At 37.2% G+C, this 27,753-nt stretch overlaps 1 protein-coding gene across 1 annotated transcript; it reads right to left on the reverse strand.

The window, feature by feature from the left end:
• Positions 1-821: 821 nt before the first annotated feature.
• On the reverse strand, positions 822-26,938 carry tbc1d31 (TBC1 domain family, member 31). The gene is made up of 22 exons (XM_034001074.3): positions 26,566-26,938; positions 25,670-25,816; positions 25,185-25,300; positions 24,201-24,379; positions 23,128-23,279; positions 22,225-22,384; positions 21,669-21,869; positions 21,099-21,281; positions 20,654-20,733; positions 17,675-17,821; positions 17,291-17,424; positions 16,393-16,526; positions 14,115-14,294; positions 13,588-13,820; positions 11,036-11,188; positions 10,554-10,689; positions 10,180-10,272; positions 8,800-8,940; positions 8,326-8,520; positions 3,479-3,632; positions 2,699-2,830; positions 822-1,227 (listed from the first exon to the last, which is right to left on the reverse strand). Exons 1-22 carry the CDS (start codon positions 26,640-26,642, stop codon positions 1,088-1,090), a joined length of 3,267 nt encoding a protein of 1,088 aa, XP_033856965.3. The 5' UTR covers positions 26,643-26,938; the 3' UTR covers positions 822-1,087.
• Between the last annotated feature and the right edge of the window lie 815 nt (positions 26,939-27,753).

The raw sequence follows: 27,753 nt of genomic DNA on the forward strand, positions 1-27,753 counted from the left end.
AGTTTTCTTTTTTTTTTTTTGATACTGAGTTTCATTGGCCATTGGTTATTTCTTCTGATGTTGCGAGATAAGGATTTCTTAACATGAAACCTGCAACAGGATTACAGGAGATAAGGAAGTGTATTTCTGTCTTAGTAAGATGATTCTTCAATTTGTCCTGTGAATTTCACACACTTTTGATCCATTGGTGCCCAATGTCTTTGTAAACATAGCCACCGAGACCAAACTCCCATAATTGTCCCGGCACTGTGGGATTAATCTCGATTTTAACTACAATATGATTTATAGCACCACTTCCGAGAAAAAGATAATTCAGAGTAGACAAAGGTATATTTATTACACCACCAAACAGTGTTTTAATGCATTACAATACTATATAAAGCTGTAATTTCAGAGTTGAATGTTACAAAAATAAATTACCGCATATATAAAATAATTTTTATATAAAACATATTTAAAAGTTAGATCTGCTAGTAGTCAGTGTGCCAGTTCCATTATAGATAGGCAAAAAAAATAAAAATAAAAATAAAAATAATAAATTAACACGGTGGCTGCATTATCCTGTTAATTATTTTAAGACCAGGAGAACTGCTTCTGTTAAGAGGAAAAAAAAAAAACGACCTCAATACAGAATTGCGTTAAACTTGCAGCCATATGGTCAGCATATTTACACATGAAATGTCTGCCATATTTCAAAGTACAAGAATTTACTGCTACCTAGCAACAGCCAACAGGAAGCCTTATATTTCATTGTCTGTCCAAGGGACAAACAGTATGAAAGCAATATCGTACCAGTTCAATCCATCTGTACCTAACTTAAAAAAAAAAAAAAAAAAAAAAAAAAAGACAACCTTGGATGCGGTTTGTTTTCTCAAACTTTTCAGTTGAAATAATGTTCTAACTGTGTGGTTGCATCCCTCTATTTTGACCACCAAGGAGACAGACTAATAGAGTGCGCAATTTCCATACTGAAATGGAATTACAGCAAGTTGTGTGGAGCTGGATATAATTTACTCTATTGCTTTTAATAGACAATAAAGTAATTGTACTCTCAATGATTGTCTTTAGGGGAAAGCGACATGGGAGTTCAGTTTTGTGTGCTGGAGGAATAGGCTGGTGGGACTGTGCTTCTTGCCCGGGCTGCAAGCTTTTGCCGGAGCTCTCGGACGTCCATCATCAGTTCACGCTCCTTGGTTTCTAGGTCACTTCTCCCTCTGTCTAAAGAAACTGGAAAGAAAAGAACATTCTGATTGAATCCAGTTTTTATTTTGCTTGGTGTGAGCTCATGAGATTATAGCAACACATTTCCAAGACTCCTGGCAGGACAGCAGTAGCGGCACACATTCAAACATGATGAAAAGCCAAATAAAACAAACTAAATGGATATATATAAAGTCCTGGATCCATAAGCTACTGGTCACAATGTCAAGAGTCTAATCAGCAAACATATTAAACAGTCAAGTGTAAATCACTTATGGCACAGGTCACCCCTGGCACGATTTCAAAATTAAAAAAAAGAAGAAATGTGTCATAAGATGGGTATTGAGGCTGGCTAGGAAAGATTTCAAGTTTGCTCGGCCAAGACAGGAAAAGGCATGTTGTCTTTAGTTCCAGCCTAAAAGGGCAGAAGCAATTTAATCCAGTAGTTTGAACACAGCGATATAGAACACTGAGCACTATTTTCTACAGTGCTGAAACTTATTTAACAGTTTAAAAAAAAAAAAAAAAAGTGCAATAAAATCACACTGCATTTACAGCTACTTCATTTGTTTTTTTTATTTTTTTTACTGTCAAAGAACATTTATTTTAAAATGAAAAGGCATTTTCAACACAGCTTTATTTATTTTATTTTTTTTTTAATACTATGTAAGTTTTTGCCTTTTCATTTTTTTTTGTTTGAAACTATGTTTTGGTTCTGTTGATTCAGTATGGAGTCAATATCTGTGAGCTTGTCTGGAAAAATGTAACTGTCTATGACTGAACAGACTTGCTCAGGACATAAATCATGCGACAAAATGGCCTTTCAACTTGGCTCTCACTCTCCTCTCTCTGATTGGGACAGCAGAACTGAAAGGTCACTCTGTCTCATGGTTTGAATGGAGTGAGGAAGGCTGTTCAGTGTGAATGATAAAGCAGTACAGGAGCATCAGAAGCACTCTATATGACAGCAAACATCACAGAACGTCAAAAGAAAGGGGGAACAAATAAATTAAATGACAGTAAGTTTCTTGCTGTTTAGAAAAAAATAAAATAAATAAATAAATAAATAAATAAAGTCTTACAAGTGTGACATTATCCTGGACTTGTTTATTTTAACAAGCAGTTAAGCACATTTCTCAACCTTATAAGTAATTATAAAAACGAATGCATAAAACAAATTCGTAAGTTTTCGCAATTTTTTTGCTAAATGAAAAACTAGCTGCTATAATTACAGACTAGCAAGGCGCACGAAGGAGCCCTTAGATTGACATTATTTCTTTTTCAAAAGCTTTTTTAATATGGCACCAGCTCTCTTACTGTATACAGCACCTCCCAATACCATATCTTGGGTGTGTTTTATTTTTAAAGACTAGACTAACTTGCCAGTGTAATTACTGAGAACAACAAAATTCAATTGGTATTTACACTTCCTGCTATGGAATGCATATAGGTATAGAAGTAAGGAAATACAGCAAAAGGCACACATCATTTCACTTACAGTGAGAGGATGAATCATCCGAAGACTTGTCGTTTAGACAGATGTTTCGAGGTTTGGGCTCCACAGCAACAGGCTCTGTCAGTAATCTCCTAGCTGAGTTTGGAGATCTTACTCTTAGGTCCCTCAGTCTCTCTGGAAGGCATACAGTACATTTATTACTGGTTAATCAATAGGCACTACTTATATGTATGCACAGTGTTTGTGAAAGCGGGTTTAAAACTGAGATGCAGTAGTTGGCAGCAATGGACATTTTGTTGAGATGTTCTTTCAGGATTCTGCTACAGAATAAAATGGATTAAAGTAAGCTTTATGATTTAACTAATGCATTATATATATAAAAAAGTTTGTCTTCATTTACCACATTTGTTTTTTATTATAGCATGCTACATACAGTAGCCTATGGCAAATCCAAACCCGGCAGTCTGAACTGACCTGTAAGTCGAATCATGTTATCATAATGAACTGCATTTATAGAAACTTCAATATCATAATTTAAAACATTTACAACCAATTGTATTTAAAGGCTGCACAGTACATACCAATATTCAGTAGTCTAGCTTACTATTGTACAAGCAGTGTCTTTGATATGTGAATGCAAGGTAAGGAGGTGCATTGACAGCACTGGAGACTGATATCCTCTTTAACGCATGAATGGAACAAGCAGTAGTATGTGCCTTAAAGTAATTGTTCCATGTCTTTCTCTTATAAAGAGTACCTCCTGATCTGAACCTAGGCAAAGAGTAGCTGTGTGTGCAGGTCTTTTTTTAGCAGGGGACTCACCAAAAGACTCTCCTTGACTCCTGTTCAGGTTCTCCTCATGCTGCATGGCCTGTGCCATCTCTTCAGCCAGGAACTGTCTGCGGCGAGCTTCGGCTAAAACACTGCTCTGCTTTTCTTCCTCCAGCTGAGCTCTTCTCTCCACAACATCCTCCCACTGCCGAAAAGAGAGAAGCGGGCATTAATTGAATTGTGTTTGTCATAGTCGAATGCCTTTTTCTCTGCATCTTTTAGAGTTGTACTCATTTTCCACTTCGTGGTAGCAACTCTGTTTTGAATCATCATAAATTTGCCAAACTACAGAAATTCCCCAAGGTGCAACATTTGATTATGCAATACAAATTGCATTTCCAAAGTACTATTTGTGAGCAAACCTCAATGAATTAATAAATGAATGAACCAATAACTTAAAAAAAAAAATACAATCATAAATTATAAGGTAAACTAATGGTGGAAGTCAATCAAATACTACACACTACAGGGAAGTAAGCAAGCAAGCTTCCTGCTAACCAATCCTCCCTGTCTGTTGATCGATAACCAGAAATAGCTAGAAGTTCCCTGCAGGGAAGTGCTTTTGATCCCTGCCCTCCCCTCCCCTCCTGTCTCATGAACAAATGTTTCCCATTGTACGTTTATTAGTGTAAATCATGCATTTATCTGAGAAAATGACTTGTAAATGTATGTTTGTTTTCAATAAACAGCAATTCAACTACTCTGTGAAAAAAACAAAACAAAAAAACAAACAACTGCACATTAAATTGACCATACATAAAAAAATGGCAAACAAATAAACAAACAATCAACTGAGATGGAAGACTCATCTGTCTTTCATTTACTATTCATCCTGCAGTCAAGTTACCCTGCTGTTGTGGAGGTTGTTAATAAGTGGTTCAGTATGTTTGCATCATCTAATTTGGAGCAATTTTCTTAATATTTGTTTGGCTTCCTTCACTGAAAGAGGTTTGTTTGTTTACTTTACCAGAAAGTACATTCAAACCACTTACTAATGGTTTTCCACTATAACCCAGTACTATTAACATTGGCTGTATTTAGTTCCAGCACCATTTAGATACATTTATACCCCTTATTGACATAGCCCATTTGTATGTTACTCTCCACTGCACAAACACTATTTTGGAAAGAAGCATAGTGATCCCCTGCAAGAGGGTCAGCAAGAATGGTTAGTAAAACATTCCCTCAGCAGGCACAGTGAGCACACCGACCTCTAAACAGGAAAGACACAGGGCCCAATTCACATACCAACGGTAAAACTGGAGGTGTGTTATTAACACTCCTCCAGACTTTACTCCGTGGGTCTGCTGTAATTCACTTGACCAAATGGTGGTTTTCGCAGTAGTGTCCAGTGGTTAAAGAAACAGCCTTGTAACCAGGAGGTCCCCGGCCACTGACTCATTGTGTGACCCTGAGCAAGTCACTTAACCTCCTTGTGCTCCGTCTTTCGGGTGAGACGTAATTGTAAGTGACTCTGCAGCTGATGCATAGTTCACACACCCTAGTCTCTGTAAGTCGCCTTGGATAAAGGCGTCTGCTAAATAAACGAATAATAGTGTTAGATCTTCTTTCATGAATAATTATTTTGTGTTAATACCACCCTTTTTACTGTAATAAATGGCCACTTGTAATACCCAGTACAGCTAGAATATGCCTTTGCGTTACCTAAAAATGGCTCAACTAGGGAGTACATTTTAACACTGATATTCTAATATATATTACTTGTTACTTATAACGTTTCTTCTTTCGAGTTGTTTTTCTGTTACTTTCAAGCAACAGTAATGTGAAATGTATTATTCATGCCGTGTATGATTTTATGTGGCTAATAATTTGGCCACTTTGGACCACTTTCAGAAGCAAATTTGGACTCGACTTTGTAGAAAAAGAAATTCAGAAATTACTTCACTTACAACTTGTCATTTTACCAGATGGATCAACCACTCACATGAGGTTAACAAACATAGTTTTTGAAATGTTACTGATCAAACCTTTTACATGTATGCCCAATTCACATATTACTTTTATAAAACCTCAGCCGCAAAAATCATATACAATCTCTGCTTAACTCAATCAGATATCGTAAATACTTCTGAGTTTGACAATTTTCTATGTTGATAACTAATAACTAAAGGTGAATTTTTTTTTTTTTGCATTAACAGTTTATTTAACTGTATAATAACAAAAATCTAAATTATACTCACTTTGAGTATAGATAAGCTCTGGACAAGTAACCTTTCTTATTCAGTAACACAAGTCAGTTTTGGTATCTATAGGTGAGTGTTTCATTCTAAAAGCAGTACAACAATTCAGTGTTTTAATCAATGTCAGAAGCAATGGTCAAAGAATTTTATGTCTCAATCATAGGCGCATAACTTTGTTAAACAGTAGGGGGGGCAAACTGAAGGACTAACTGCTGAGCATAGAGAAGCATATGTTTTTTTTTTTTTTTTTTACAATTAAGAAGCTCTAAGAAACCAAGCAAACCTTGCTGTTGTGTAGTTATCGTTTCAGGAATTGCAAACTTACAAAATTGAGCAGATGTTTCAGCATAAAATGTACAATATGAACTTAATGCGCATGCATTAAATACAAATACATGCAAGTCTCTGCACAGTGCTACACCTAGAATTCCCACATGAAGCTTATTAAAAGGAAAGAAAAGCAAGTACTGTTCTTTAGAAGGTAATTATTCCCCAAGTAAGGCAGTTCAAAATACTTGCCATATCAAAGCACTGTTTTACTATATAAAAAAAGACTTCACTCGAGCAAATGCAAAGGCATTTTTTTTTTTTTTTGCTGAATAAAACAATTTCAACAGTATAAACTTAGTTGCAGGAAGGACCAGTCAAGAGTTGTTTCTTGTTTTATTTAAACAGTCTTATTGCTCTAAGAAATTGTGTCTTTGCTTTTGTGATTGCTTCTAAATATGGTCAATTGAGTTAGAGGGCAAAACAATAATGTAAAACAATAATGTAACTGCTGGTAGTGCAACAAATCATTTCTTGCTAGTTTTAAAATATTTATATTTTTTACTTTAATATTCAGGCAAGTTTTACACTTGCTACGGATCGGGTACATTATTTATATCTTTAAGGGCTGACAGTGCGCAGAACGACAGGGAGAGTATAAATAAGCAAACAATTTAATTACCTTACGATTCAGGTGCGTGCCTTTAAATTAATATTAAACCATTGTTATTATTTATACACAAATAAGCTTACTTGACTTGAAAAACGTCTTAAGCAAATTCCTACTTGGTTTGCTTGAATGAGTAGTATACAACAAGCTTCAATATGAAAGCTGAAAATTAATTAATAAAGAACGACAAGTTTTTCATGAAAAAAAAAATCATTTCTAAAAGTAAAAAACGGGATTCTGTTATTTTGCAATACCACTGCTTCAGATTATTACCAGTGCTTAATAGCAGTAATATTTTATTTAGAATTGTTGAACTTAAACCCGATCACGGCCTCGCAGCAACACAAACCTAGTAACTTATTTAAAAAAAAAAACAAAAAAAAAACACATAAATAACCGTCTGAATATAATTTAATTAATGAGAATAAAACAAACTAAAGTAACAATTACTTAGCTTATATTTAATTAATCATTTTTTGTAGTATCCAAACAACCCAGCCTTTTCTGTTGCAGTCACACCACTGCTAGCGTTAGCTGTTGTAATAGTGCAGAGCGGACTAGGGCGGGTCAAACCAATGTTCATGTAGGGGCCGTTTTATTGTGGGTTTTTATTAATTTTTAATTTTGGACTTATGGCATCTTATGAATGGCTTTCCTTTTTTTTAACACTTTAAACAGTTTATAGGCAAAACCATAACAAAACATAGAATAATAACGTGTTTACACGGAGCAAAATATATAGCTTGCCTCCCCTGTGCTCTATGGGTTAGGAGCCTATGGTCTCAATCAAGATACAGTTCAACAGGAGAAAAAAAAAAAAAAAAAAAAAAGGTCACAAGTCATCAAGTACTTGAGAAAACATTACAGTCTGTCTGTCCCCCACCCCCACCCCAAACAGATTTTTTTGGCATTTCTACACGAATCATAGGAATGGACCTGGGTGAGGCCATTTTGATAGAATTCTGTCTACAGATGGAGCACTTTCACCCAGAAAATTGTAATAGGAAATAACATACAAAAAATGCAGCACTGATGACTGCTACATAAACTTGCTGATAAAACCTTGCCGTGTGAGGCGAAACCTTTTAACAAACACGTAATCTGAGAAAATGTCTAAATTTGTTTGGGTTCCGATATGGAGCAGATGGGATTTCCCCTACTTAATTCTTGCTTTCTGACACCTTTTATGTAACCAAACAGACATCTTTCTACAACGCCTGGGTATAAGAATGTGGTTAATACCTAATTTTTTAAAAGCTAAGTTCTCCTGGTTTTAATAACGCTCCACTGAGGTTGTGCTAAAAAGTGTCTTACACCTTCATGGATTTCACGGATTATATAAATTAATACAGGAACGCCCCAAATGCATTGAAAATGTGTTAACAGCACTAATACAAGCACACAGACTGACCTTTGTGGGTTAGATAATTTGCTGAAGAAAGATATTAGCACTGATACCAGGTCAGAAATGGTACCAACATCAACAAAAAGAGTTTATGCAATCAGGCCAATAGTTGGGAATGGGAGTCCGAGATCTTAAATTTATTGGCCATCAATCTGCCATATAATTAAACACAGATCTACTTTTTACTGCAGGTGAAAGCTATTAATTTTATCTGTGACTGCAACAAAAACACATCTGAGGCCTGCAAAATCGACAAATGTTGTTTTAGCAAGAAGGCTCAAACCCTGATCCTCACCCTCTTTCCCTCAACCTCCTTCATGAGGCCGAGGATCTGCCCCTCCTTGGCCCGTGTCCCTCTGCTCAGTCTGGCCAGTACTTGGTGATCCCTCTCTCTGTCTGTATCCGCTTGCTGCTGTCTGCTGATCATCTCCACTTGCCAGTCTGTGTCGGTGCACAACTGATCTGCCTCTGCCAATGCTTCCTCCATCTTCTGCAGGGAATAATAAACAACTGGATAAGGGTACTCCTTGTTAAGGATGGACAAAAGGCGCCAATGTCATAAACATGTAAATGTGGTAAGGACTGGGGTGCTGTCACAAAGTATAGTCCAAAACAGAGGTTCAAATGAGAAATGCATTTAATTAGCTCAGAAGCATCATCGTGTTAATTAAAACTGTGAGTAAAGGTCATTCAGGTTTCATAAATAGGAGATCATATTTATCTAGTATAACATCCTATTGCTAAACTATTCAGTATGCAAAACCCTTACCGTCTTGGCGCCAATGTCATGATACGCATCCGTTTCTATCAGTTTGTATAACATGTGATCTTCGATTTCTGCCTTTCGCCGACAAGCATCCACCTGTCCTTTTACTTCCTGGGTCACTCTCTCCTGCTCCTTAGCAAGTTGCTATTAAAAGGGAAGGCAAACCACATTTGAACAACAGGGCTTTCTGTACTATAATCAGCATTCCATCCTAAAAAACAAAATCATTAAAAATCCATCTTGGCTTTTCAGTTTGGCTGGTTGTAACACTGCACCTTACTCAAACCTTAAAATAGTTTAATGAATACCTATTGTTAAAGAATTAAGGAGTTGTGAATAAGAACCACTATTTCTTTTTCAACTTGCTGGGGGCAGTGTGGTACTGCTGCAAATTCAAAATAATATAGTTATGAGCGCCATGTTAATTGGCCTGCAGTCACTGTAATAGACAGACACAAGTGCGGGGCATTGACATAAAAGGCAGGTTTGTGGCTTTCAAACAAGCCCTCATTTGTGTATTTCCGGTAAGGCAGTCATTCGCTAGATCATTGCGAAGGAGAAGTTGTCATAGCAAAGTGGAAGCACTGAAGGGAAGACGCTCAGTCACAGTTGAGAACCGCAAAATTTTGAAAAGAATTAAAAATAAAACCTAGAAAATGGCTTCATCTGAAGGACAGAAGCGGAGCTATACTGCACAGGAAGCTTTTTATTTGATTGAAGATCAAGGTGACAGTTCTGGGTCTGAAAAAGACAGCTGTGATTCTGCTGAAGAATTGGATTTTGCAGAAGGACTTGATCCACTGATAGACAGTATAATATTTCATGCTGTAACCATATAGTATTCTGAAATTGTAATTCCTATATTTTATGTATTATATTTTGAGAGTTTTATCATAAATGCGCTTCGTAATCACCCGAATTTATTGGATTTATTGAAAAATAGTAGTGAGAAGATAGGATAGTGCTTATTTTTCACACTTTTAGCTTGTTTTGCGTTTTTGGTAATCATGTGTATATTAAGCTGTAACGTTTGTAAATATGTTCCAATTTCCACAAATATTTTTATTTATTTTTTCACATGTTCCCAACACACTGAACTTTGAATATAAAAGGTCAAAAGGTTACTGACATGCCTAAAGTTTTTTTGTGTGTTTTTTGTTATCTGTACTAAATAGGGTGGGTCTCAGATAATTGAATTTGACTTTTTATTGAACCTCAGTTTGTGCTGATTAATTCCATATATGACATGTACAAAAAACCTTTACAGATAGAGTTATAATCACAAATCTAACAAAATTGCAAAACAGGCGAAAATATCACAGACTTTAAAGGGTTTAAATAAAAACATATCTCCAGAGTTTCTCAAATTTGCCTTACTCATACCTGTTCAAACATTCTTCTCTGGGCCTCCAGTTCCATTTGACGTATTTCAATGTCTTGCACCGCAGTGCCAGTTTCTTGCTCTCTTAGTGACCTCTAATAAAATAAAATTAAAAAAAACACAACATGGCCAGGATTTATAACACATTCGTTCAATTCCTATTGATCACTTTAAATCACTAACACTCAATAATAAGATATTCAGCAATATAAAAGTAGCAAGGTTCACTTGTCAAAGTCTTGAGTCACCTTAAATCAAAATGCTTGTTTACTGTAACATTTTACCGACTGATTATTTAAATTGATGGGTGAAGTATTGGGCACCACTAACCAGCTCAGTGATAGAGCAGCATAAATAACAGTTTAGGGATCCAAACCTTTCTGTCAATCTCATCATCCAGTCTCCTCAGCTCCATTTTCTTCTGATCCTGCTGGTATTTCAGAAAGCGCCTCCGTGATGCATCGAGCACATGCAGCTCCTTCACTTTCACCTCCCGTTTCATAGCAGCCAGCCTGGGAACACATTAGTCCATTATTAGGTACAATAAACACTGCTTAGCTAACTTAAAGGAGTCTATTTTTCAACTTCTTATTAGCATTAGAAATAATGTTTTTGAGAAGAGATCACTTGCATAAGTTTATTTTTTTGTTCCAGTTTTGGTACCACCTACCTACCTAACACAAACCTGAAATGCATATATATTTTTTTATCATAGCAAAATAACCATAGCAGTCATAGCAAAATAACCAGCAGTACAACAATGTTTAGTTTGTATACTGCCTTTAAAATCTGAATAATTAAATGAACACATTTTGTAACAGAAAATCAGCATCGCTGTTGTGTAAAGGCTGCTGGTACCGGACTCTCTGGGCCATCAGTTTGTTCTCCTCCTCCAGAAGTATCTTCCTCCTCTGCTCCTCTGCTTCCTGGAGTAGCTCCTGCTGTTTGTACCACGCCTCGTCCCCAGCCTTCCGCTTCACTGCCTCAGACTCCAGCTCGTGGGCTATCTGCCTGAAGCGCAACACAGGGTCAGGATGCAGTCACTGGGGACATGCAGTCTTTAAAACGTTTCGATGACTCACTTCATAACAACCTGCACGGATATATCTGTTAGTGAGACTGCAAACCATGATTTCACAATGAAATTAACAAGAGAGTGGACAGAGAAGAAACTGAAAAGAAAACGGTCATCTACTGAGAATTCTCTTCTATCAGGTTTTGGCCAAAGCATTATTCAATAACACTTACGGTAATATATACACACACACATACAGCAATCCGTCGTGTATCTGCCCGTCACATATCTGCCCTAACCGTTTATCCGCTATGATCAAAGCTCTTCATCAACGTTAGTTTATTATTGAACAGAGAAGATTAGTTCAGAGATTGTAGATCCCACCAAAGTACACTGTGTTGTATGTACTCTGTGCGCTACCATTGCTGGTAGTGTCACGTGAGCTGTTCAGTGTGTTGATATGTAAATAAATCCTGTTTGCCTAGGGGGCATATCAACTTCAACCTCCGTCTCAATCTCCTGCCTGTCACTCAGCAGTGAATGCACGCACCCACACAGCAAATGACTACCCTGTCACAAGCATTAATACCCTGTATCTTTCTAAACAAGGGATTTAGGGGAGCTCCCTAATAAAAGCTGAATCTCAAAACAATAATTGTGTGACTATAGTAATTGTTACAGCTGTGTGTAATGGAATTTGAAACAGGATTAATTTATCTGACTTTTTAAATTCTCTCTCTCTCTTAGTGCTGGGACAAATATCCGAACAAATATTTTTTGACATGTATTTGGATACATAAATGAGATGTTCGTATTCGCTAGAAATGACAAACATACCTTGCACTTATTTACCACCTCACCAGAAGTTGCCCGACAAAACCAGATTATGCAGGCGCACTCATAGTGATCGCTATGGAATGCCATCTAGGACAAAAATGCGCGTGCTGCTTTAGAGCGAGCCAGAATCTCATGGGACAGAAGAAAGGCAAGTATAATATTATCAAGATTTAAAGTTACCGTATATATTTGGTAGCATTTTGCTATCCAAAACACTTAATTTGATACTAGTTTTTTTATGCTGCAGTATATGACCCTGAGTGAACATGTACATAATTACAGGTATTAGTTTTTTTTTTTTTGTTGTTGTTTTTTTAACACGTACATTATTAGTATCTTGCTAAAGCAGGAAACCAAGCTATGTAGATCAGCGAATGAGATTTGTTTTTGTAGCCGAGCGATCATGTAAATGAACAGATTGTCTATTACTGTAAACTCTCGGTTGTGATCTTCACATACGTACAGCGCTTGTTAATTTATTTTTTTTAAACAAAAAAGTGGGCTTGCATCAAAAAATATTAATGACATTTCTTTAAACTTTTTTTCATACAATGTAGCTAGTGTACCCAAGTAGTCTGTTGAAAATAAATACTTACTTTCTCTAAAACTAAACATTGCTAAACAAAATACTTTAGATTGCCGTTGAACAAATGTTATTATTTCCTGCAAACTGTAGATAAAATGAGAGGTTTATCTGCTTCTGTTTTTTTTTTTTTCTCTGATCTTTGTGATGTCCCGTTTCTTGGACATGGTGCTGCCTGTTTGATTTGACCTTTCAACTCTTTTTTTTTTTTTTAAAAAGGGGCAGTGCTCTGTAGGCTACTCAGAAACAACCAATTTAAACATCTCGTTCTTATTATTGAAGAAAAAACATATAGTTTCATTTTGAACACGTTAACAAAACCAGTTATTTGGCATGCTGATTTTGTAACGTTGTATATATAAATAACAGGCAATGAGCTAACAGGATATTAAGTTTATGTCTATAAAATGTTAATTGAATGTGTCATGGAGATCATTTTGTTATAATGTTAACCCTGGTTTCACACACACTAAAAAAAAAACAAAAAAAACACACATAATAGGTAGATAATTCTGCCTACAAAAAAACCCCCCAAAAAAACAGCAGCAAATAGATAGCTATAACGTTACCATCAGTTGTTTTATCAGTACGAATAATAGACGAAACACAATCTTGAGGTGTATTAATTTATCTTTTTTATTTTATTATTTTTTTTATTTTATTTTTTTTAAATCGCTTTCTATAGTGTGTATGATTTGTTAGTTACCAAATCTCAGTCAACAACTGAAGAGGATAATTTCATACTACTTAATTTGCACCGATGAAACATAACCTAGTTACCTGTACTGCTGGCACATTAAATGCTTAGATGACAGATATGGTTGCATTATAAAATACATTTCGACAAGGACTTGCATTAGTTACATTATTAAGGCTACGAACACACAGAGGCTAAATGCGGTGGGGAGTTCACCTTTTGCTCTTAATACGGTACTAGAGTGACAAAGAGAATATATAACTATAACTGTAACTTACCTTTCCCTTAAATACTCTAACTCCTGTTGTCGAATCCTCTCCCTTTCCTGGGACTGGTACTCCACAATGAAGGTGGGGTACTTGTTGAAGACTGGGTACTGCCCTCTGGTTAAGGGCTCAAAGTCACTCAGCATGCGCTGTGGATGGAGGTCGGTCGGAGTGCTGTCCATGAGTCTATAGGTTTCCTTGATCATTGCATTAATATCCAAGTTATTGCGATGGTGGAAAAAATACTGCAAGAGGAAAACATAACTTATGGCTAGGCTTGTTTGAATCAGCGCAGCAAAAGATCAGTTACAGTTGCCAAATGGCAAACTAACTGGACACATGAAAAAAACTGTTGAACGAAAAAAAGAGACAGCCAGACAGAGGAGGGCCCTTCAAAGTAATGAAGTTGTACTGTACTATTAAATACATATTACAATGCCCATGTCATTTTTTTTTTGTTATATATCCAATTTCTTTACTTTCCTGAAGACTCAAAACACAATTAAAAATCTAACTGTGCTACTATCATAATTCCCTACCTCAAAGTCATCCTTCAATGTGCAGTGTATTAAGGGAGCCCGGGAGCAGATCACATATGACACTACTGCCATCAGCAGAAAAGAGGGGTGGTTGGAGAAAACATTATCAAATAACTTCAGCCATTCTTCTCGCGTCAGCACCTCAGAGAACAGGGTTTCCAGAAGCGGCCAGGCGTAAAGCTACAAAGGAAGGGTGGGAGTACAGGCAAAAAATTGAAAATGATTCTTCTCTGATGTAAGAGATACAGGACAATGAAGAAGAACAATCTGATCACTTACCTCACTAAAGCCCTATTCACTACGAGTAGAACGAGGTGCTACACATGGTGGTAGCATCTAAATTGCACCCAGGGTGATTTATCTGGTCAAGGTCCCTTTCTCACTTTAGGTTGACCTTTGCAAGGTCACAGGTTGAAGGGGAAATTTTAAAAAAAAATAATCATTTCTGAACTCAGCGTGTCTGAAAACCCCCAGGTGAATCTTTCTAGGAAAATCTGAGACGGACGGGCAAAGGCACTGGTTGAGTTGGCATGGAATGACACCCTAGTATTTATTGGTCCACTTGTTGAATCTACAATGTTCACCATTTTCTGTTCTTACTACAGTCGCTAGGAGTAGAGACAGCCATGTTTAGCAAGTAAAAAAAACTTTAGACAAGTAAAAAAAAAAAAAAAAAAAAACTAAAAACCACTCTGAGTACGTAGTATTAAGGAGTTAATGATAAATTAGAAATAAGTTATAAAACAAAATTGTGATAATAACTAAATAAATGAATACATAAATTCAATTAAGGTTGTGTCCAATGATCCAAATAAACATACAAAAACGTTTTATACAAGCGTCATCGCTGGGCTTCTAGGTAGTGTAGTTTTCAAAGCAATCCATTATTTTTTATAGGAGAATAACAGTGGTAAAAGACAGTTTTCTGTTTTAAAAAAAAAAAAAGGTGCAGTTGCAAAGAAGAATTCCATTCACAAAATTCCAATTCCGTTTCCAATGTCTAATTTCTGTGATCGTGGAAAATCAGTAGCCCTATTCTTGTTTTATTATGTTTATTAATATATATATATTTTTATAGGATTGGGATAAGCAGGTACTTCATAGTTATATATGGTTGCTTACACTAATCAGTAGTATGCCAATTATTTAAAAAGCCTTAGTTATCACTCATTTAAGGTCTTCCTCGCAGTAAGGATTCATCACATAATAACTTGATATCCTTCACAGGCACAAATAAGTAACCTTGGTCATTCCAATCCAGATCTTTGTTCCAACCATGTCCTTAATTATTAAACTTAGCAAAGCTGGTGCTGCCTATCCCAGCTAGACATCAAAAAGTCATAAAACATAAGTGATGCATATATATTTAAATCGTGGCTTTCTTTTTTGCCAGAAAGGTAAAAATGACAATTACAAGCACTACTGTATTTTTTCCCAAAAATCAGTAGCCAGCTTTTTCTGCATCATTTTCTCCCTGTCTCCACTGTAGCAGGGCAGGAGCTCTGCACATGAAGAGGGGGTTTGTGTGTATGCATTGTAAATAGTGTTTTTGTGTAATTGTTGTCATTTAATTTATTGCAGTATCTGATGCTCCTGGGATAGCCTGCCTGCTGTGTGTGATTGCCAGCTGTGGATGATCAGCGGGTAGGTGTGTTCCAGCACGGCGTCAGGTATAAAGAGGTCCTGTTTGTTCACCTCGGGGCTGCTGCAAAGCCAGGGACAACGGGCTGAAGATCGTCCACACTACCCGAGCATAGTGAGAGAAATAAGTTGCTGAAATCCTCCAATAGCCGTGATGGAGAACCGGGATCGGAGCCAAAAGCCGGAGTCAGGGTTTGTGTTGATACATAAAGATTAGTTCGGGGATGGTAGATCCCTTATATATAGTATAGTGAGGTGAGCAAGCGGGACCTCCACGCATTAGGGAGTAGCGCAGGCCGTCTTTATGGCACCTTTTATTTTATAGTTTTTTGTATTGTGTTTTATTTTGTTTTTTCGTACGCTGGCAGTATGCACTCAGTGCGCTACCATGGTTGGTAGTGTCACGTGAGCTGTTCTGTGTGTGTGTGTGTAAATAAATCCTGCGCGCTTGAGGGGGGGGCAATTTCAACCTGTCTTGGTCTCCTGCCTGTCACTCAGCAGCGAATGCACGCACCCACGAGAAAGAACCCTTTCACATAGACTAAAAATAAACACAGGAAAATTCTCAGAAATTTAAGAAAAACAAAACTAAGAACGCCAAGGACAGTTGAGATAAGGACGGAGTTCTGCCGATTACCTGCGAGGTTACTCCACAGTTCACAAGGTGCTGGAGCAGCTCTTTGTCATGATGGGCCAGGACATTCTCTGCCATACTCAGCACATTGAGGGGAGGGTTAGGGAAGTACTCAAACCAGTGCTGGCACCAGTTCACTGGGGTAGAAGAAATAAGAAAAGGAAAAAAAAATATTAAAAGCGCTGTTCTTTTTTTTTTCTTCTTTAAAATGAATACTGTCCCTAGTAAAATGCATTTTTTTTTGTTATTGTATTTCTTTTTAGCACACAAATAGTGTGTGCGGCAAGAAACAAAACAAGTTGGTATGTGGTTAGGTGAGATTTTATAATTATTATTATTATTATTATTATTATTATTTATTTTTTAGCAGACGCCCTTATCCAGGGCGACTTACAATCGTAAGCAAATACATTTCAAGTATCACAGTACAAGTAATAATACAATTAAGAGCAATTAATATTCACAGCATAATATACTGTGAATATTAATTTGCAATTTCCTTACTCATTTGGGTAAATACTCTACAGGTAATTTTACAATCGGATAAGCAGTTCTTTAAGTATATTTGAAAATGTAAGTGTGACATTCATGCAGTATGTACAGTACATACAAACACCACTTTATACATATTTGTTTATTTAGCAAACGCCTTTATCCAAGGCGACTTACAGAGACTAGGGTGTGTGAACTATGCATCAGCTGCAGAGTCACTTACAACAACATCTCACCCGAAAGACAGAGCACAAGGAGGTTAAGTGACTTGCTCAGGGTCACACAATGAGTCAGTGGCTTAGCCGGGATTTGAACCAGGAACCTCCTGGTTACAAGCCCTTTTCTTTAACCACTGGACCACACAGCCTCCTCTGATAAGAAACATGTTTCAGGAAAGAAGCTTACTTACTTATAACTGTAGCGATCACCTCAAAGCAGATCATCTGGTTATTCTGGAACAGTTTAACAAATGGAAATGCCACTAACGGCAGGTAACGCACCTCCCCAAAGATGGCTGACCAGTGAGCCAACAATGATAATATTCTACAGACACAGAAACAAACAAGCATCAGTTAGGACGATATACCTTGAGCACAGACCAATGTCTTAACTAAAAAAGGAGCCTTGTGGAGTTACCATTTAACACAGTGAATGAGGATCAACACTTGTTGACTGAATTAGGCCCCAGATGTAGGCACAGCACCAGGGAGAACATTATTGTCAGTACCATAGTTTTACCATATATTATAAAGCAGGTTAAATGGCCCTCTAGAGAGCAGTGCCCCAGACACACCTCTGGAGGACTCTCTGCAGCTTGGTGCTCTTGATGGGATAGACCTCGTGGAGTCTCACAAAGGCAGAGTGGGTGCCCTTGTCAGTCAGGCTGCTGAACGCTGCATGGTTCTCAGGAAGGTGCAGCAAGGAGCGCCAGATGAACATTCTAGAACGAAAAAAAAAAAGGAACATCAAAATGGGGCATGTATTCAGAGTGATTACTCTGTAATTTGCTGCTTTTTGGAAGTAGAAAAAGCCATGTTAATGTTACAAAATATGAAAGAAACCACTTGAGGGCTTAAAGTACCTGGTGCTAACAAAATAATTCCAGTAAATCATACCTATTTATTTCTATAATTTTATTGATATCAGATTTTCCTATGTGAAAAAGACACACTACAGTAAAGGTACATTCGATTTTTTAATAGTAAATATTTATCAAACCCTCATTGCAGATATGTCAATGCAGTACTTCCGGTCACCTTTCTAAAGTTGTATGAAGGAATGAAGTCTCCATTGAAAACACGTGTCATAGCAAAAGCAGTGCTCAAATGTGAGCCGATGTGTCTAGCTTCTCGGAGTTTCACTTATTTAAAAGAAAATAAATGGCAAAGATTTAAAATGTTTTGGTTTTTTTTTTTTTTTTTTTTTTTTCTGTGACCATGAAGAGTCATTTTCTAACTAAATGAGATGTTCATAATTGTCTTTCCTACTGGACTCCCAGAAGCAATTCACGTGTGCCGGTCGCACAAGATGTGTTCGCCAATTTTATTGTTTATAAATGCAGATTATATATATATATATATATATATATATATATATATATATATATATATATATATATATTATATATATATAACCGAAGAGCATATAAACGGGGGAGGGGGTGGGGGCCGCCGTGGGGCACAACACACATCTGACTAAAACACAAAATAAAATAACTCCCTCTCTATAATGCACATGCAGTGAAGCAAAAATGTAACTTTCTGTGAATTAACCATGCATAAAGTACCATGTAATCAACGCTATATTTTTTACAAAAAAATAGCCTGGCTGAACGATGGTCAGGAGTTCAGTTCGATGCAACAGACAAGCAAACCAAGTGTGAGAAGGAGAGCCGGTCAGGAGAGGGGAAGAGAGAGTGGGCTCGCCTCAGGTTCGGCTTCTGGAGCGGGGCTAAAGCGAAGCTGAAGCGTCTTGTCCCCCGGAGAAAGCTGCAGCTCCTCTCGCAGCAAAAAAGTAAATACTTTAGGAAAGATAACCACGTAATAGGCCTAATATTTATTTAGTTATAAAACTAATGCTGAATAAGATGTCTGCGTTATAAAGTGCCAGTGTAGCTTTTCTTCAGTTCAGATACTGTATCAAAAGGTAGAGACAAAAATGGAAGTTAGACTGAGAAGTTGTTTACGGTTTGAACAACACCGGTACTGTATTTACTGTAGAAATATTGCATGAATCACTAGTATAGGGAATTGGGGGACATGCTGTAGGAGTGTTATATCCGAGGCGCGTTATAAATGAGAGCTTTATAGCGAGGGAACACCGTGTGATCATTTTGACATGGAGTAGCCCTAGGAATACAGTTTATTTTATCAAATCCTTACAGCTAACATAAAATGTAATTAGTGTTGCGATTTGGTACTTTAATAGATGCTATAAGGATAAAGGAGCCATAATATGCAATCCTAAAGTAGGTCAGAAGAGAAACTAGGCTTTGTTCACAAGTGATATAATATTGCACAAAGTTAGGTGTTACAAACGAGACGGCTTGGATTAAGCCACATCCCTACAACAGATGAAATGCAGGCTACAATACCATATTAACCCTTTAAGGACCGGGATCGTGTTAGCACGATCTTACTGAAGTGGGCTTCTAGGACCGCTATCGTGTAAACACGATAAAAAAAGCACTTAGTTTTTTGGACTTACAGGGCCACCATACTTTGCAGTACAGGTTTGAAACACATCAATGGATAGGGGAGGGGCTGATGTTCACTTCCCGATAGTGATGTCACATGAAAAAAAAACTGAGAGGGGCATTTGGTGTCTAAACGGAGGAGACTGTTTATAGCAGCCTGGAAGAGATGAAAGCAGAAATAAAACATCACAGAAGTGATTTAGAGCATTGTTTGGAGCGAAAAAAAGGGAAACACTGTAAATCTGATGTATTTGACTTACAATTATATTAGAACATTTATTCTGTCTCATGTGTCTTAATATATATGTTTTTACAACATTTATAAATGTCAAGAAACGAGTGGATATAAGCAGATACTATTTCATGAACTAAATGTATCAGCTACATTTTTTTTCCTATTACTGATGATAATGAAATTAGTAACTTATTTTATTTATAAATATTTATTTTGAGAATAAATCGAGAGTAGTGTCCATTATTGCTTATAAAGATCATGAGAATAAACATGCATTATGTCACTGCAATCACTCAGGTGAAAGAATGTCTTGTAATTTGCCCAAACATCAGTATGTTTTAACAAAACTTTCAGGAAGTATTGTAAGGTCCCTCGGGTCATAGAATAACATTTTTTTTTACACATATCTCTAAACAGAATACATAACAAAAATGACAACTTAAAAAATAAAAATAAAATAAAATATTGTGTTGAAAAAAAAAAAAAAAATCAGAAAGTTTGTATGGTACTTTATAATGTTCCCCAGAGTATTCTGAAAAAAGGACACCATTTCTAAGATGCTACTGTAAAAAATGTATTTTTAGTAAATTTTTATAGGAAGAGAGTCAACTACAGCCTAAAAGCGCCTGGTCCTGCGGGAGCATCCCACTGAAAAATGCTTGGCCCTGAAAGGGTTAATGTAATGGGGCAGCACCCCTAGTGGCAGAGCACCCTGTCATGAAGGCACACAAACTGAATCATCTCTCATAAACCCAAAGCAAGCAGAAAAACTGAAAAATGACCCTTTACTACATATGCAGCTTAGATGTTATGGCTATTTCTGATTCACGATTATACAATACCTGTATTTTGCTGGGTATTCCCCAAATCCTTTGAGCAAGGCTTGCAGTCTCTTTTTGTTTAAACCCTCTGGCAATTCATTCTGAAATGCAAGTGCATTAAATTAATCTTTGCTGTCTTCCAATTACAATTTCAGGAAAACATGTATTAATCATAGAGTTTCTTCAGTTCATACGCATATTCACATTAGTTAGATCAACAGAAGAATCACCAAGAGCTTTTTCACATTTGCATTGTTTGTATATGCTCTGTGGGTTACTAGCCAACTGGGTTACTTATTAGGATTTAGACCCATTACCACAAAAAACATTTTCATTGAATAGCCCAAAAGCTAGAAGAATGCATGGAAACACAGGCACATACAGTTGGTGAATCAGCCACTGTGTTAGGCCTGCTGCAAATAATCTAACCATGTTGACCATTAAGGTTTCACTGGGTTCATCCCACCTCTTTATCTTCCAGTGTGTCCGCAGGAGGTCTCAGGATTCGGGTCTGGGCTTTGGAATCTCTTGTCTTAACAGGCCTCTCAACACGCCCAGATGCCACCTTCATCTTCAGGCCAGAAACTGGATCTCTGGAAGCCTTGCTTCTGTCAAAGTCTGTAATCACTTTGACCAAAGGAGGTGGTGGCTATGGGTGCACACAAGATAAAACAGTTTAGGAGAATAAGATGTAAAACAAAGTGCTATTTCTAATCTTCTGATAGTTTCCAGACTATACACATGAGCAGTGTAGGGGTTGTAGCACATAAAAATAGGCTTCAGCTGACTCCCCCTTGCTTGCCAGAAACAGAATTACCCAGCAAACAGAAATGATCCTGCTTTATTTGCAAACCATAGGCTTTTTAATTACTTCAATCTGTTAGCAAGATTTAAAAAATGAAGAGGATCTTTTGTTTCCAAATAGTGTTTTTTGATGTACTGATAACACTTTATAGGAAACCAACAGAAAACCATTTGCCAATGTTTGAAAATATACGCCTACGTATCTGTGTTTTGTATCTGTGTTATTGGTTACCTTATTAACATCCTGCGTGAGAGACTGTACGTTGTATATGTTAAGGCTGCCATTTTCCATCACAGCAACAATGTAGTGTCCATTTGGAGCAATTACAGCTGAACCAATGCCGTCGTCATGACTCCCAATGTCGAAGATCAGCTTGCAAGTCTGGATGTTGATGAACCTCAATATGCCATCCTGACTCAAAACTCCAAGGACCTGAAAAGGTGGTACGAGCACAAGTATGCAAGTTATTTTTACACAATGATGATGCTTTTTTTTTCTTAGCTGTAGTCAGAGAGCATTTAATGTTATACAAATTCAACCACCAATGCCTGCGTCTATATACAGCAAGCTTCATTACCGGGATTGGACAAAATAAATCGAATAATCTGACACCATCACTTTTAAAAAAGTTCTTTGGGAGTAGGTTATGGAGAAGCACCTGCCAACGAAGCTCCTGCTATCAACCCTCAAAGTATACCAGATCTGCGGTCTTGCCCATTGTAACTGAAACTTAAAATAGAACTTTTAATGCAATAAAAGAAAGTCAAAAGATCACTGTTTTACCAACCTGACTCGATCCTCCATCAAAGCTGTCAGGCAGAAATACCATGGAACGAACGGTCCTGACTTTTGGTGGCATCTGAATTATTCTCAGCAGCTGCCTGGTGTCCAAACACCACAAGTGAAGGTAGTTTGATTTCCCCCCAGCAACCAGAACTCGCCCATCCCTGCAAAGATATTGTAATAAAAAGTGAACAAGATTGCTATGGAAACACTACAATTATAATAATAAACTTTAAAAAATCATCTGTTGGTATAGATGTACAGTTTGTATATATACACACACAGTATGAAACAAGGCAGTGGGGAGTAATTTATTTTACATTTCAATGAACAGCCAAAAATCTATTTTCCTAACTTAAAATAGCATTACCAACCTTATCACTACTTTCCTTACTGTGCAGAATGTCATTTGGTTCTTTGCTTAAATGGGTCTATTTTACAGTGGCATCTCTAAATTATATTTCCACAACACTCGTAAGCCTAATATATTGCAGACCTTTTTTCCATTTTTATTGTGATGCTAAAAAGGGGGGCAATAAATCAACCCTGTGGAAGAACTATAGAATTAAAAAGGTGGCGTTATTTAGATCAGCCTGTTTAGATCATTAAAATCCCTTCCAGGTGTGGAAACAGCATCAACCACACAACTCTTTCTGGATCAATGTTCACTTTCTTAAGGAAAGTCAATACCCCTACTCATTCAAAGGGCTGAGTATCATAGTACATCCATACAACAAAGCCCTACCACCAATAGCACAGTGCTGCTAAACACACAACGCATTGGGGTTCTGGACAGGTAAATGTTGTTAAGAGGAACATTGTGAGATCGAGGTGAAAAAGACCACTACAAAATCTTGAAGCCACTATTATTTTCACTGCAATATAGGAACACTGTAAACGAACTCACTGTGTGACTGCAAAAGCTTTGTAATGCAACTTGGGCCCTTCCTCTGGTACTGGTAACTGATATTTACAGTGCAGCGTGTCACTTTCCCAGGCGAATATAGAATCATCCTTAAAGCAGCTCAGGATAATGTTACTTAGAGGCAAAAAGAAAACCTGAAAAAATAGAAATATATAAATCAAGGGTACATTTCTTAACTGAAATATACAAAAGCAACATTCATTTTACAAAACTGGTAACAAGCACCTCAAAAGGTTATTTAAGGACATAAAGATCAGTTGTTTGTTACTATTTTTGTCCTTGATAAATCAGGCCCATAATATATCTCATTGTGTGCCAGTGTCAGATTACTCTCATATTGAAGCCAGGGCACATGATGGATAAAGTAGGCCAACTTTCATCTTGAATTCTGTATTTACAAAAGCACCCAGTTGTTCTCTCATTCAGCAATGCCATTTTCTGCTTTAGTTGGAGTTTAGAATATTGACATGCACTTAAATACTTGGGAAGTTCTGTAGTCCTAAGCCACTAACATAACCCTTTAAAACACTGGTTAGCCAATTGGCATATTGCAGTTCTACTGTATTACTTATAAAATACAAAGGGCTTGAAGATTATGACCTTCAGGGAATTTGGGGGTGTAAATCGTGGCAGCCACTTAAGTCAGGAGTACTGCCAATTGACTCTCTTGCCAAGATACTGAACCCAAGATGTGATGTCTAGCCTGGGAAATCCATGCCTGGCTTCATTGGACACTTGACCAGTAGGGGTCATTAAAGCACAATTAGGTGAACTACCCCTAGCTGATATTCAATACTCACATGAGCCACTGTGCACTGTAACTAGGTAAACCACTGTGGACCTCATAGTCATCCCTTTTGAGATACAAGCATAAAAAAAGAGGTAAACTGAACACACGAGCACAGCTAAACACCTCTTCATTATCCACTGTGACATGGTCCCCTCTACCCCCCCCCACCCCCCATTTCTCCAAGTCATGTTTACAGCCTGTGCTGTGTTTTGAGCACCAGGGATTTTCTGTCAAGATGATCCTTTTTCCCCTTCTTTGCACTGACCTTCTGTATACCAACAGACTGGCGGACGTTTAGCTTCCTTTTCCTCTGGAAAGTGTCCAGGTCCCAGAGCTGGGCTGTATCCGTGGAAGTGGTGATGGCATATCTCCCTGATCCATGCACAGAAACGGAAGAGACAGCTGATTCGTGCCCTCTCATCCAGCTTACCAGCTCCTTGGTGTCTTAACCACAAAAACAAATGCACATCAGGCACGTATTATACTAACCACAAAGGAAAACTTATTGGTGGGACTGCCAGCCCCATCTAAAATCCATGTTCCGAAACATGACGTTTAATCAGGTTGTGTCTTAAATAAACTTCATCGGTCCGTGTTTTTATTAACTATTCCCTCCTCCCCCTCATTCAGTTCATTATACCACTACTTGATATTCTTATCATTATGTAGCGTGTCAGTGTAACTTAAGGTATCTTGCCACACTGGTTCAGTCACTGAATGCAGACGTACTTGAAGCAGCCTATGACAATCATTACATGGAGAAAAAGTGTTTACATTTGTACAGCATTTCAAATAATAGCTGTCATACAGTATTTACACAGTAGTATGATTGAATTGTTAAATTATGACTATCTTGGGATTTAAACCAATTTAAAGGTGTGATACTAAGGGTTGGTTCATACTTCTGTCACAGATTACTGCGACACGTCAGGCGCAGCAAGTTGACATTTTACAGGTCGCAGACGCATGAGAAAAGGCTGTCTCACAGGGTCAGAAACCCTCGACTCTGACCAGAAATGATATTGGTCTGAAGTATGAAACAACCTGAAGGCTTTAAAGTCCATTGGTCTGAGTAACCTCATCACTTATCCCCTTTTAGCATTTTCACCAAGGTCAGATACCAACATGCATTCTGAGTTTGTGTATGGATTATATGACTTCAGGCAGCTGTCAATAAAACGACCCTAAATAAAATGTTGACAATCATTTCCGTTACTTAGTTTCAGTTCCTCTCAGGAAACTGCTGTACCTGTGTCAAAACACTTGATAGAGTAGTCTGCTAGTGCCACCAAGTATTCGGTCTTCCTTCGCAGGTTGAAGGCCAAAGCAGTGCATGCCTGTCCAGTCTTCTGTACAAGGTTAAACCTGTAAAATTATCAAGCAGATTACCACCAGCCTAAACCAGAATGATAATGTACCAAAGCGTACAATAGAACAGAATTTAACATCAGACCATGATTTAAAACATTCACTGCGCAGCAGTTTGAGTCATTCCGTAGTTGTATACAAATGTGCATTTGACAATCACCGTCTTGTTAGGTTGTCTCAATGCCTAGGTAGTACAGGAAATCTCTTAGTTGCTTTTCATTGCTTTTTTTCTTATGCGAGTGGGAAGAGATACTAGGATGTAGAATTACGGTATGGGACACAGCCCAGATTTTAGTAAGTGACAAACACAATTTAGGCTTGCATCTATCAATTCCAAGAAATATAACACAGATAAACATTGTTTACCTGTTTCTGTTTAAGTCAAACGTATAGACATTTCCATGGTGATCTCCGGCAAGAAAAGCCTCCCCTTTTGTGTCAAAGGCAGCGTGAAGAAAGCGAACTGTCTTGGACGGATAGCCGGCTGCACTGTGGATAACATTAACCATTACCCTGTATGGGGGGGGGGAAGGACAGTCACTGAATTTGTTTCACTAATTGTAAACAGGAAACCAAACTTTAAATAAAGCAAACCCTGTATTATAACCATGCCTCCCAGATTGTGCTTGCAATCAAACAGAACCGATCAGCTGTTGTGCCTCTTTTCAACCAGAAGATGGCACCACACTAGTGACCCAGGCCATTACATTTGATCGTTGAAGCCAATTCTAGAAATTAATCCCATCCAGGAATGCTAGTTACGCAAATTGTCATATGCACAGCTTGTGAAAGGATTTTGCTTTGTAATTGAATTATTACAATCATCTATTATTGAATCACTGATACAAACAATATATTCCCCAAGACTTTACTACATTAGGTTTAAAAATGGTGTTACATTTCAGGCAGATTACCACAATTTACAGTAGTAATAGTGAGCAGAGATAAGTGTAAGGATTCAAAATGGACTTTTCTGTTAGATTAAAATTCAGCTTCATGTTGTAATAGCCAAATGACTTTCCCTTGGGGTAAGGGTTGTGGTGTCCTCTTGGCAATGAAACAGTTGGTACTATGTGCACTTACGATGTTAAGTTATATTGTTAACATGATGAAAAACATACAGTACATCTCCAATTTGTAAGCAGTCATCGACCTTTATCGGCCGAGTAGTGGTACCCTTTAAATACTGTAAATGTGTCTATTTTTTAATTTAAGGAAAGGATGTGAAATATAAAAATAACAAAAAAAAAAAAAAAACGTACCCATCACTGGATGCTGGCGAAGGTTTTCTGTGCCAAATCTTTCCGTTTCCCTTGCTCCCTATGTCTGTAGTCTGCATTTCCTGAGATTAAAATGTAGCACTTTACCAGTAACTGGCTTCTGCTGGAGATGCAGAATGCGTTTGCTTTCAAGGCGCCTAATGTTGCGGGAAATTCAAATATAACTTAGTTTGTAAGCAAACTGTAAAGATACGCTCTAGGCTGTAATTCCGATAAATGTATATACATTCATTTTCTGAAGAACACTGAATTTATATTTATAACATGCACGATCTACATCAAAACTACAAATCAGATTGCAACTACACTGCACAGATCGTTTGTTGACAAACCAGGAAATTGCCGAAAACTAACAAGAAACATGGTGGGTTATGGGAGTTGTCGTTTTTAAGGCCACTTCCTCCCTATTCCTAACATGTTAAACCAGTACATATAAACTACATATCCCATAGTTTATTTGCGTACAATACTCTTAGAAGGTGAATGGTGGGTGGGATTTAAAGTAACTGCCAAATGCATATATTAAATCTTTAATATCACATGTATGTTGTAGTTGCAAATACGATACTCACTTCCTATGAAGTTTTATAGTGTCACCAATAAATTACATATGCATTAAATAGTAAATACATTAAATAGTTACGTCAGCCATTATTACAGTCTACTGAACCAATGTGAAAAATCAATGATAGTGACATGTCTAGGACCGGGACAAACCGGTCCTGCTAATTGCTGAAATCTTCAACAGGTTATTTTCTAACTGCAAGATTTTGATGTTGAAGACAAGGTGATTCGGTCCCATGGTAAACTTTTGAGGGTTTTTTAACATGTCAGTTCCACCTGTTGCCACTGCGGTAGAGAGCTTTGCAAACAAGAAAATCCATTGCGGTGATTTCTTATGTAATAATAACTTGTATTGGCATGGAAGGCGACAAGTAATCTATTAGGTATAGGCCCTGTTCACAACCTGTGAAAGAATAGGACACATACCCACTTATATTATTATTATTATTATTATTATTATTATTATTATTATTATTATTATTATTATTATTATTAAATATAGATATCATTGTTTTATTATTATAATTATGTAGTTCACCATTAACTTCAGACCTATAATAACCTTAAAAGGTGTTTTTGTATTGGCAACCTATTTCATGAACCGAA

The sequence above is a fragment of the Acipenser ruthenus genome, chromosome 4 (genome assembly GCF_902713425.1).
Source record: "Acipenser ruthenus chromosome 4, fAciRut3.2 maternal haplotype, whole genome shotgun sequence".
Lineage (NCBI taxonomy): Eukaryota > Metazoa > Chordata > Actinopteri > Acipenseriformes > Acipenseridae > Acipenser > Acipenser ruthenus.

Bases quoted from the DNA above. Each gene is read 5' to 3' on its own strand.
- tbc1d31 (XM_034001074.3), bottom strand. From the start codon at position 26,642: ATGCAGACTACAGACATAGGGAGCAAGGGAAACGGAAAGATTTGGCAC. The intron at 21,282-21,668 runs GTAACCAATAAC...GTGCACCCATAG, and splicing joins TCACGCAGGATGTTAATAAG to CCACCACCTCCTTTGGTCAA. The intron at 17,822-20,653 runs GTATTGTATAAT...TTTTCGTTCTAG, and splicing joins GAATACCCAGCAAAATACAG to AATGTTCATCTGGCGCTCCT.